General features: G+C 33.1%; 1 protein-coding gene across 4 annotated transcripts in view; it reads left to right on the top strand.

The window, feature by feature from the left end:
* LOC145284567 (peptide methionine sulfoxide reductase MsrA 1-like) overlaps window positions 1-2,575 on the top strand; it is a 33,876-nt gene extending 31,301 nt beyond the window's left edge. For all 4 annotated transcript variants that reach the window (XM_080133482.1, XM_080133481.1, XM_080133483.1 and 1 more), the window contains one exon: window positions 294-2,575. In XM_080133482.1, the coding sequence (XP_079989608.1) occupies window positions 294-593 (300 nt within the window). In that variant the 3' untranslated portion in view covers window positions 594-2,575. The remainder of the gene's footprint in view (window positions 1-293) is intronic.
* Window positions 2,576-13,406: the final 10,831 nt, after the last annotated feature.

The raw sequence follows: 13,406 nt of genomic DNA, 5'->3' as shown, positions 1-13,406 counted from the left end.
ATTCTAGTTTTAATTTAAATAAGCGCGTTGTTCGTTCCTTCCTCAAAACAATTCATTTTTCCTATTTTTGCACTACACTTCCTTTATCCTAAGTAAATATATTTTAGTTAATTTTTATACTTTGCAACCATATCTACCAATATTTATGATTGATATTATTGTTGGACAAAACAGTTAAATAGTCTATGCACATCAAAGATTTATGTAAATAAAATCACACATTGTCTCTTGAATCATGGTTTTTAAATTAATCGAGTTGATTGCATCTTTTGCCTTTTGTATTGTATTTGCAGATTTTCTGGGAAAATCATAATCCAACCCAAGGTATGCGTCAAGGTAACGACTGTGGGCCTCAGTATCGCTCAGCAATCTATTGTTATGGTGAAGAGCAATTGGCCGCTGCTCAGGCATCCAAAAAGGCTTATCAAGAGGAATTAAGGAAGAAAGGACATTCTGAAATAACAACGGAAATTTTACCCGTCCCCACTTTTTATTATGCTGAAGATTATCACCAGCAGTACCTTCACAAAAATCCAAATGGTTATTGTGGTTTGCGTGGAACTGGGGTCTCATGCCCTAAAATGGAACTTTAACAAATTTTTTATGGCACATTTTGTAGGGATCATGTATTCTAGTATTGGAAATTTATGTTGACATACACTAATTTTTATTTTAATTGGATAATTATCCTGGTCTCTGGTTCTCTATTTTTGTATATTGGCTGAGCCCCCCCCCCCCCCCCCCCCGAATAATATGTCACCCATGGAATTGTTAAAAAAATTCACAATTCTTTCTTCAATTTCACCATATTTGGCACAAATAAACTTTTGCCTGTGGTTGACTTGTCCACTAAGTTTCAGTCCTGAATATCCAGCCGTTTTCTTTTAATTTTTTTGTTTGTTTTTATTGCCATTCAATAAGTACACCCAAATACGGCATACAAAATTGTCAGTAATTCTGACACATTCCTCTCTTGAGATTGCCCTCATTTTTGGTGGTTATGTCCACCTTCAGTTCAGAAATATTGGGAATTATTTTAATAAACATTATTTTTAAGATAACCTCACAGATAAAAATGTGAAAAGGAACATATGGTTTGGTGAATATGAGGCCCATTCAGGATCATACCTCCTACTTATTTGACAATCACCAAAGTGCCCCAGCTGTCAAGCCAATGAGTCATTTGAAATTTGAGGAGTTCCCGCATTCTATTAAAATCATTGTTTACTCTTGAAACATCACTTTGACTTCCCAAAACTTAACAGCCATTAGGTAGTGCTCAGTATTTGTCAATGCCAATGTGCATATTTAGAGCATATTGAATGGTGATAGAACAAAAACTGTTGAACATTTGTGTCTGAAACATGGTGGATAAGTTAGGTATAGATTGAAATTACTTATACCAAATATAGTTTGATTGCAGAAAATATGTTTAATAAGTTTTCAGCCATGTGCATATTTATTTTCTGATGTTGAATTATTTCCATCAATAAGAAAGTGATATTTTTCATCTTGTTTTTGTTTTTGACATAACTATTGATCTGATCTTTATTGTCTTCGCACAAAAGCGCAGAACACAAAATGTTTTCTAATTCTTCTGTATGTCTAATCTAACAGGCACTTTTGCTTGCGAGGAGATAATTGTTTGTCTCTTAAATTTCTCTTGGTTTTGGATGTTATAATTTTTATATCAATTTTTCTCGTTATCTACTGAACATTTTTTAATGAAACCTATAAAAATCTGTTTATTATTTCATTCTAAACACTTGTTTTTAAAAGATTTGAAAATATTACATTTGAAGAAAGTTATTTGAAAGTTTTTTGCTTTGAAATTTTAAGATTATTTATTTTTAAAATGAGATGGCTGCATAGTAGCTGTATGAGGAGAATTGCAGATGAAGAGAAAGGAATAGAGTAAGAGACACATATATACTAATAAAGAAAGAAAAAACTATTTATACTGATACTAAATATATATTATTATTAATATTGTGCCTGTCATGTTATTTAAAAACATATTCAATTAATACTAATAAAACAGATGGGGAGGATTAGAAAGTTATTTTATTATTGCTCTGAAGGTCTCTTTTTCGGGTGAAAACATACATACTTACATGTCAGATCAGTATAAATATAAATATAAATGTTAGTATAAATTCCAAAAATTATGGACAGTGAATCTATCAAAAAATAATTATTAGAAAAAATAGGGTGCTTGTTACAACCTGATATATAAAAAAAGATGCTGCCTGATACATAAAAAAAGGAACATAAACGATAAGTAGAGCTTGACCTCACTGTAATAACTTTTCCTGCTCCATCTCAACTTTGAAATAATCCATTGAAACCTTCAACATATTTCTAACATTATTTTCAATATGATGGATAAAAGATGAACCCGCCGCTCCTTGTCTGTTGTCCAAAAGAATGTGTTGGTCAAGGAGCTTTCTCCATTCTGTAAAACCTTGATACTAAGCATGTCTCGAGTTGGGTTTAAATTTTAAAATGGTTGATAAAATTCTGGTTACAAATATTTTTTTTTTGTACATTCATGCTTAATCAAGAAAAGCTTCAGAAAAGTTTCAGTGAAAAAAAACAAACAAACAAATGTGTTATCTTCAAACACTTTGGATTTTGAAAAGACTTTAATTATAAATTATTTTATTGCTACCAAAATGTGGGACTTGCACTGTGCGATGCAACAAAGATATTGATCAATTTGATCCGAGATTGTTATAGGTCATCTGCAACTGAACTAGTAAAATGACCAGCATGTGACCTGTTATTTAATAAATTAATTTCTCAAAGTTTGCTATAGCTTTTATTTTTATTAAATAAATTTGAGATTACAAATATTTCTGCTTCAATTTTTTTTAACTGCTAATATATAATCCAATTTAGCCAAGACAATTCCTATAACAGGCTGAGAGATTTAACATTTGAAGCTTTTTACTGGGGACAAGGTTTCCAATCAATTAGCTGTTAACACTTCACACTCATCGTTCTGAGATAATTTCATTCTGAAAGAAGATTTTTACCTATTAAATTTATTTCAAGTGAGATTCTGTATCATATAAATTACATTTAAATTCTCCAATCTATGGTTCCCTCTTGCAAAGCTTTTACAAAAAAACGCTCAACTAGCTACAACCGCTATCAATAATTTCCCTCACTTTATAAACGTGGATTCCATGAACACAGCTCCTCTTCTAGAACTACCCATCTGTTGAACACTGTTCCATTGGCCTGCTTCCCTGCCAACTACAGTATGGTGGCCTTAAAGTAAACAAGTTCTTGTTGAACCGTCCCCTTAAATAATCAAGTTGTGCCCAACTTACACCAGTAACGATTACTACACTATCACCTTACATTCATTAACCCTTATCCTCGAGTGGTCTTTGGGCTTTAATAAGTGGTAACTCTCTTTAAAAAAAAACAACGTTTGTGAGTTTACTGTGAAAGTTTCAAATTGAATTCTAGTGAGAACTTTTATTAATTAATAAAAATTAGTTTTAATTTCTAAAACAAAATTTGCTGGTTGTTTTAATATATTTTGTAAAAGTTTCATGTTGTTATCTTAAAGTTTTCTTTTCATATTAATAGCCTTGTTTATTTAAGAAATACCATTTTTCCCTACAAAAAAAAATGTGTTGTTTACAAAAAAACAATGTGTTGTTGAAAACTCAATTTGCGACAGAAAAATGGTTCCATTTCACTTGTTTAAAATCTGAACATCATTTCTGCTTTCTATATTCTGAGAAAGTATCTTATTAATATTTTTTATAAGTTTTCTTTTTTTTTCTCCAACAAATGTAGTTAGATCTCTCTGCCTGTTATAGGATTAGCCTAACCCTAGCATATAAGCATAGATCATATGTCTATATCTTGCTTCCATTCAGCATATGCCTTTTCATTTACCAAAATACGTGTTGTTTTGTAAAGGAAGTCATTCTTCTTTTAAATGTGTTTCAGTATTTGCTGAACAAGATAGTTTGTTATCACATAAAAGCTTTTGCTATCAATGTTTACTTTTCACATAACTCCAATACGGCTGTTTATCTTAGTTTCCATCTTTTTCTCAGACAAGAATGAACAAGAAGCAAGGGAGATCACTCTAAGAACTTGATGCAAAGAACAGCACTCTTTTATCTTAATACTAAGGGAGATAACTTAACATTTGTGAACCTAGTATATTGTGTAAACCTCAAATTTGATCCCTAAATGAAGATATCATCATATATTCTGTATATTATGCAAGTTCCATCTTTACCAAACAAGGCGAGGCTTATATATTATAAAAATAGTGCAAAATTGTTCTGCTTTGGGAATTCATTTTACTCATCCTAAAACGGATATTTTTATTTATTTGTACATTTAAAACTTACAGAACATTACTATTAATTATAGATAATGAAAAAGAAATTAGTAAAAATGAGTATGTGATGTTCAGACTCAGTAACATTATTTTTTTTTTGGGGGGGGGGGTTCTTACAATTTCCTAGGCAGTGCCAGTGTACAGCTCTCGCTGATTCTTCATCATTTTATTATCATCATCATCGTTATCAGTTCAATGTCCATTTTTACATGCTGGTATGCATTAAATGACTTTAACAAATTGACTTCCTACCTCTGGCCAGGTCTTTTTGTCCCTTTTTCTGTCAAGTCCATTTTTCTCACTTCCTCCCATGTTTACTTAAGCCTTCCTCTGTGAACTGGACCTGCTACTTTAACTGTTCTACATCTAGTAACCAAAGAACTCTCATCCATTCTTTCAATGTGGCCATACCATCTGTTCTGCACACATCTCTCTATTCTGTTCAGATTTAATCTCTTAGATCATCAGAACTAAACTTGCCTTTAAGATTCACTTTACACAGTTATAAAATGTTTATATCATTTCTATTCATGCAACGCATGTCCTCAACTCTTACTGACCAGATTTCACTTATCATCACACTGCATACATATGCCTGATAGACTCTTTTCTTACTCGATTGTGGTAATGCACTGCTAGTTATTGAACTTACTTCATTTGCAATCATACCAGCACCTGCTCAACCCTGTGCTTCAATAGGATCACAAATGTAACAATACTTCTCAACCACGGTCAATAGCTTGTAACAAACTAAAGTGTATATTTTATGTTTTAACGTGAAGTTTTGAAGAAAACACACAATGATCTGTTGCTGTCAAAATACTAGAATTCATCACTGAAGATAACATCACTCCACAATAAAAGTTCAGTTGGGATAAACTTGATGAACCCAACGTTGAGATTATTAGACTGTGAGAATTAATAGAAATGTATGCGATGTCATACGGCTTGAAGAGAGTAAGAGACAGAAGAGTTAGTCCCTTGAAAGCATGTGAACATGAGAAATTCAGATGGTGCTGACAAAATATGATTAAATTTCTTCCTTCATCTCAGCGATAAGTGAATTGAAATAGAGATCAAGTTAAATAAGTCTTCTCTGTTTTCCATCGGATTTATTGAAAGGTTCTGGAATACGAACATACGTATATACAATGAAAATTTTTTGTATAATTGTTAGATATTAGGCTTGTAACCCTACTAGGATATAAAATGATTAGTTGAAAATAAAGGAATGAAAGTTGCTGAACTAGACGTGGAATTAATAGAAACAGATATGGCATCACATGGCTCAAAGAGAAGAGTTAGTTCCTTAGAAGTATGCAACATGTATATGAGAAGTAGAGATGGTCTGATGAAATATGATTGTAACCCTTCCCCATCCTATTGGTCAATGATTTCAACTGAAGATCAAGTTGAATAAACCTCTTCTATGTTCCATTATTGGGTTGAGCTTTGATTTCAGTTTGAACGATAAGCCCTCAGCCTGGAAGGATCACACAATGTATATAAGAACAATCAGCTAGCAAGGTGTGATTGTAACAGAGCATGGACGCACGTATGACAGCAGCTGTATGCAAATGACCGAGCTGTGTGTGAGATGGTGTCACAGCAAGGAAGAAGGAAAGAAAAAGATGAAGAGATAGACAGGTTACATATGTGACCCGAGAGCAACAGGAAAAGATGCATCCTAAATACGACCATAGACGGAATACCACATGTTCTACACAGCAGTCTTCTCAAGTACATTGGAGTATGAGAAGTCTTGTGAACAAAATACAAGACTTTATTCTGGAAAGTACCTGTAAATAAATATCTGTTGTTTCACTAAAAAAAAGAAGGAGTCGAATTCTTTCTTTGTCTTTGTTTCCTTGCAACTGTCTGCATACAATGTGTGGGCTCCAAGTGTTGACATGTAACGACTATGTTACATAATAATTGTGAACTTTCATATGTGTTTGTAATATTGACATCACTTGCTTTTCTGCATGTCTGACACAAGGTTGAAACACAACATTATAATCAGTGAGTGATCACTGGAAACAAATCGTGTAAGAACTTCAAATGGGTAAGAAATAATCATAACTAAAAGAATTGGTTTTGAAATGAGCATGACCATATAGAAATGCCGTTATTATGGAAAGAGTGTAGTATAGTTAACAGAAAAACAAATATTCAACAAATAACCTCGGAAAATTTTCTTTTCTTTTGACCTGTATATTTTTTTAGTTGTGAAAACATTTTGTGATTGATTTTTATTTTACAACTAGCAGGGGGTGCGCAGTCTTACCTGGTTATAAAATAAGCTTAAATATATTTTATTACATGCAGATTTCATATTTATTATTACAGAGCCAATTTTCTACTGGATATTATATTGTACATAAATGGTAAGTGCTCGTCTGAACTCCAATCTACGGTTCCCGCTTGCCAAACTTTCACAAAAAACACTCGACTAGCTAAAACCACCATATATGATTTTCCTCACTCTCTATCTGTGCCTAAATGTAGATGCAGTTCCATGAACAAAGCTTCTTTCCTAGAACTGCCCGCCTTTGGAACACTGATCTGCTGGCATGCTTCCCGGGTGAATACAACATGGTAGCCATCAAATCTAATGAAAACAAGTTCCTGTTAGATCGTCTCCTCATAAATAAATTCCACCTAATTTACATCATTAAGGATTACTTCACTACCACCTTACATTCATTAACCCTTATCCTCGAGTGGCTTTCGGGCCTTGATAAGCAGTGACCTCCAAGTAAAAAAAAATATATATATATCTAATACTGATTTCAAAAATGAAAAAAAAAAAATGACTTGGTTGCCATCAGCTAGAATCGAACCAAAACATTTAGCGCTCGAGCCGTGTTCCCTACTGTCTGAGCTATCAACAGATATATAAGAAAAATTTAAAATTAAACCACTTCAAACTATGAATGAATTTATGCATGCACAAAAGTAGTACAAATATGTCATCAAGTTGAAATGAACATTTTGTATTTCAACTTGCAACATTTCTGTGTACATTATTCATCCATCCAAACAAAGATTTTACTCGTTAAAACCTATCTTGGTGTATGGTTACTATTTTCTGTAAATTTTAGTGTTATGTGATTAGTAGTTTAAGAGTTTATCGGTTAAATATTTACACAGACACACACACATACATCTGTTTTATTTATATAGATTTTATTAGTAATCACGACTGCTTGTGAAAAAAAAAAGATTTAACATGATTGCTGTAATTTACTTGATATTTAGCATCTATGTTGTCAATTTAATCGAAAATTAAACAAAAATACAACTCATATCTGTCATCAAACACGTTAAAATTTAATTTTTGTCCTATTTTGTATATTTTTACTCTATTTAAATTATTTTAAAGTTTTCCTCTACTTTAAAACTAGCTACCAGTTTCCCGGTGTTGGTTGGGAAAGGAGATTAACTCACTAAATTATATGGAAGTACAAAATATTTAACTTATTAAGAATGGGTAGATAAATAAGAACCTTATTTTTCAGCGTGGTCTGTAAAATGCAGAAATGCTAAAGAAGTAGACGTAGCGTTCACTCAGTAGATGCTAGGAATAAACATGTTGTATTTATGAGACTATACGTTTTAGGTTAAGAAATTATGTTCCATTTAGGATTAGCCTGGGTGGGTGTTTGGAGGTTAGGGTTAGGGTTAGAGTGTGTGTTGAGCAAAAAAAAAAAAAACAAGTTGTAGTAGGCAGGCAGGCTCAAACCCATACCGCGAAGGAGGAAAAGAATGTGAAAAAATAAAAACGTGACGTCTTTGCTGTTGCGCCCATCACCAAACCGGAAGTTACGCATATTTAAATTAAGGCCAGTCAATCGAAAAGAGGAGATGACTTTCAAAAAATATCAGCAAAAAAAGCGACCCTTCCTTGTAGAAAAGTGCCCAGTTGAGGGAGAAGGAATTAATGTTTTTAGCCAATTTTTCGATATTTGTCGCCCGAAGGGTTAAGCTTTAAAAGGATACCGATCTCATGAAAATCTGTCGCCTCTGTAGAAAGTTTTAGGCAGACATACAAACATACATACATACATACATACATATAAACAGATAGGTGAAATTTATAATATAGAAGGCTTTGTCTCTAATAGACAAAAATGAAAGACACCTTGTTTGTTTAGTGTTTGTAAAATGTATTTTTATAATCTTCAAATAGACAGCCAATCAGAATGATGTAAAAATAAATGTGGAACTTTGAAAGAGCAGTTCGTATTTCGTGAGGGTAGTCGTATTTGGTGCAAGATAATAGCATGCAATAATACAATGAAGCAATCAAACTCTGGTGATGGATGAAGTAACCAAAAAAGTGCCGATGATGATGGGAGAATGGTAGTACATATGGTTAAGTGAATGAAAGTAATGCCTACTGTCTTTAATTGTGACCATTATGTTAGTTATGTTAATTATGTTAGTTATGTTAGTTATGTAAATTATGTTAGTTATGTAAATTATATTAGTTATGTTAGTTATGTTGGCATAAATTTCGAAAATGTTGAAATCGGAAGGAACTGACTGTTACTTTCTGGAAACAGACATCAGTTTTTGTCAAAAAGTGTGAGCATATTAGAAGTATATGTAGCACCTGCGTTTATATTCCTATTAGAACTCTAGCTGAACGGTAAAAAGGTGAGATAGTCTATAATATAAATCTCACCTGTCTGTTTAAATGTATGTATGTCTGCTGAAAACTTTTGACAGAGGCAACGGATTTTCACGAGATCAGTATCACTTTAAAGTTCAACAAATATTGAAAAATTGTCTAAAAACATTAATTCCTTCACCCTCAACTGGGCACTTTTCTTTAAGGATGGGTTGCTTTTTCCACCGATATTTTCGAATGTCATTCCCTCTTTTCGATTTACTAGCCTTAATTTAAATCTATGTCACTTTCGGTTTGGCGATAGGCGCAACAGCAAAGACGTCACATTTTTTTTTTTCATATTCTCTTCCTCCTTCGCGATACGTGTTCGAGCCTGCCTACTACAACTTTTATTTTGCTCAACACCCACCTCTAAACACCCGGGCAACGCCGGGCACCTAGACTAGTTTTATTATATATATAGAAGTGATGATAGAAAAAAAAGATAGAATAGAAGAACAAAGGAGAAGAAAGAAAGAAAGAAAAGATAAGTTGGTCAAACTTTATTAAACTATATCGAATGAAGCTTTTTGAGATGAGTATTAGTTATTCATTTATTTATTGTGGATTATCATTCTCATCTTTTTTAGTTGTTTTTAATTGTGGATACCGCGACAGTATAGGAACTCCAAATATCCTAACTGCATCCTCAGCAATTACTACCTTTCATAGTTGTCTTGACCAACCAAGCCTCTGACTGGCTTTGGGTAGGATTGAAACTGCTATCTTGAGACAATATTCACCTGGAACCGTAGAGATTCAACGCCTCTATCCACTGCAACGAAGGCCAGAGGAATAGTTGGCCGAAACGTTGTGAAACAACAACTAAAAAAGATGAGGATAATAGTCCGCAATAAAATAAATTAATAATGAATTCCAATTAATTAAATAATATATACCATTCAGTATGGATCTGACAATGGAAGGTCAGATAATAAATAAACGTGGATTTATAAGACAAAAAAATCCAATCTTCATTGCTCTTCGGGGCCTATGGCCAAAAACATGGTGAGACGACAACTATGGAAGGCAGTAATTGCTGAGGATACAGTTAGGAGATTTGGTGTTACTAACCCGTTGTGGTAACCACCTGATCACCAGAAGAATAGTTGACCAAAATGTCAACTATAAAAAAAAAGACGAGGATAACAATCTGCAAATAAATAAATATACAAATTATTCATCTCAAAGAATTCCAATGATTAAATAATGTAATGATATTTTTGATAAAGACCTGATGAAATTGTGTTGTTTCTCCTGGATTATAGTGAGATGAATCTTTGTATGTTGCCAGACAGTTTCTCATTATTACTACTTCTGATGCTGAAGTGGCTGTCTTCAGCCACTGGTGTCCAACATGTGGCAGGGGCTTCCGTGCCTGGATTGGACTGATCAGCCACCTGCGGACACACAACTAGTTGTCTATGGTCATAATCGACTCCGATTGACGAACACATTATTATTTCTGGTCTCAGAAGCTTCATGTCATTCTCATAAGACGATTGCCTTCATCGCTTCAAAGATAGGAATGAACACTGCTCATCATCATCATTAACATCATCATCATATTTGGTTTAACATTCATTTTCAGAATGTCGGACAATTTTTAGGAATTGACTTCCAAATTGACTTATCTCTGGGCTGGTATTTCAAGAAACTCTCACCAGACCTCCCAACATTTAAACAACACAGGCTTAAATGTTATCAATTTCCTTAATTGGTGCAAGATTTTTTTACAGGACAGGACAGTGTTTTATTATATTTATAGGCTGATATCGTAAATATATATTTGTTTATTTTTCTCTTATTGGCACATAGATCCAGGTTTGATAGAAAAGGCGATGATATTTTTGGAATTATGAAATAGAAAATCGGTATATGTGACACCAGAGGTTATAGATTTTAAATTCTTTACATTATCTTTTTACTCCCCTAAAAAACAATAAATGAACCAACTTTTTGACATCTAAGCTTGAACTTATTCGGAGGGTAATAAATGGTACCCAATGGTATCCAATGTAAGCCCGTTTTCTGAAAGAAGGTAAATGTATTTCCTTTTTCCTGGGAGTCCATCATTTGAGAAAGTGCTGATGGGACTAGACAAGTATCTTTGTTCTCATTCAGTCTCCCCTTCTAGGGAGCTAGATTTCCCTATATTAAAACTGGCCTTATGAAAGTGCATGTAGAACAAGCTCTGTCTCTCTCTCTCTCTCATTCACGTTCACACTTGCAACTGCTTTAATGTCAAGCAAAAATTTGACCTAAATAAAATATGTTATTGTCATAATCTTTCTAAGGATCAGATAGATCCCAAAATGGATTATTGCTGCCACATCTGAGGAGGTGCCACTCTTTGACGCCTTGACAGAATTCAGAATTAAGTTGGAAATCTAATAGAAACTGTTCAACTCAACTACAAATCCCAGGTTCCTTTTTGTAAGACATTCACAGTAAGAACTCGTCTTCTACAATAAAGGAAACTTCCCTTTATTCATCAGTTAGTATAGCATCAGATGAAATTCCTATTTCTGTTGAACACATTGCAGGTGGACTGCTTAATCACAGATTGCAACCTGATTGTCTTCTATCTCATTAATAATTATTCTTGAGTGGCATTTGACCTTTATAAGTGGTGAGTCCATTTTTTTAGTAAAAAGGAAGTATATATATATATATATATATATATATATATATGTGTGTGTGTGTGTGTGTGTGTGTGTGTGTATGTAGTGAACAAAATTTTGTACAATTGTCTGTTTATAGGAAATCTGGAACTGCATTTTCGGTTGTTTTTGTAGTGTCTGTATCCCACCAATTTTAAAGAAGATTGGTTAAAAACTATAAAATCGATTGTATTTAATGTTACCTAAATTTCCTTACAGGATAAACTCATCTTCAACACCATCACCGACAAATCTTGACTCCAATGTTCTCTCTCAAATGTCAAAAATTCAATTGCGCATCTTCTTCAATTTGTCCTTTTTAAAATAGTTGTTTTCCCCATATGCTAATTAATGTTAGCCATAAAAAAATCTTACTACAAATCCTTTAAGATAAAAAAAAATTGGTGCCTTTAGGGTATCACAATTTCGAGGAAAATCACCGTTTTAGGGAGTTTCTTTAGAGATTCTAATTTGGGCAAATTATTTTGTGATGAGCTGATTTCAGAGAAATATTTTCAGTGAAAATAGTTTTATGTTCATAATTAAATGTGACCAAACGAGAGACATGGTTACGATGAACAAAAACAAAATGATGAGTTCAGAAGGCATATATTCACAAAAGAGATATTTTATGTATGTTTACAATAGAAGGTTTGCAACAATAGGAAAAACAAAGAATATTTGTAAATGTTTTAGAGTCTTTGTAAAGCAAGGGGGATTCATTAGTTAAGGTGCTGAAGAAATCAGAATCAATATTTTAAGGGTTGTGCATTACACGAGTCAGAAAATCATAAAGAAAAATATCTCCGCTCAAATATATAAATTATATTTCATTAAAAATTGTTAATAAGAATAAAGGTTCATTGTTTTTTTATATTAGAAAAAAAGTTCAGTGAGAAAGGTTGGAAATATTTCAACGAGTGAGTTTATTATAAGTGAGCAGACGACAACAAAAGGATTCAAGCATGCAGAGTGTGCATGTGTCGTGCTTGGTAAGTGTGAGTATGCGTGTGACAGTGTATGATTGCATGAGTGGAGGATTGTGGTGATTAAAAGGAGACGTGTATTAGCACTGTCTGAACTCTTTTTGGTCTCAGCTGTTTATTGAAATAAAATCTGGCTTTTTAAAGGCTTCAGATGGCTACCAGAATGGCTATTTCGAAGAAATTAATAAAATCCTCTGATTAGTCCCATTTATAATTATTTGTTTTTATTAATTCAGGTGAATGCTTGCGCAAATCTAGTTGTGCAAAAAACGAATTTAAACATTTTCATTTTGAACACCAAAGGGTAAACTTCAGTGCTACATATCCAACATGTGAAACTGACCCCTATGCTACACAGCTGGTAACTCTTCATTTTTCTCATCATAAGTTAAAATTTAATTCTCCTTTTATATTTTAAACTATAGAAGTGTTACATTTTCTAGTAAGAGTACAGAGTTAGTAAATTGCAACCTGATTGTCTTCAAAAGCCATTGTTAACAGGGACCGTCATGTGAAACGAGCCTAAAAAGGGAGTGAACTGACCGGCTGTTTTTTTTTATCATTGACTTCTGAGTTCTGAGGTCACCTCTAACCCTTAAGATGTCACTCAATTCGTAGATAAGGAAAAGCAAAAGAAAAACATTATTTCATCACAAGTTCTTTTTTTTTTTTGTTTCACTTAAATTCACCCCAAACATAACACATTA

The sequence above is a fragment of the Euprymna scolopes genome, chromosome 9, assembly GCF_053919585.1.
Source record: "Euprymna scolopes isolate OS-2025 chromosome 9, ASM5391958v1, whole genome shotgun sequence".
NCBI lineage: Eukaryota > Metazoa > Mollusca > Cephalopoda > Sepiida > Sepiolidae > Euprymna > Euprymna scolopes.
The sequence above is the reverse complement of the archived record's forward strand: the minus strand, read 5'-3'. Positions and strand labels throughout refer to the sequence as shown.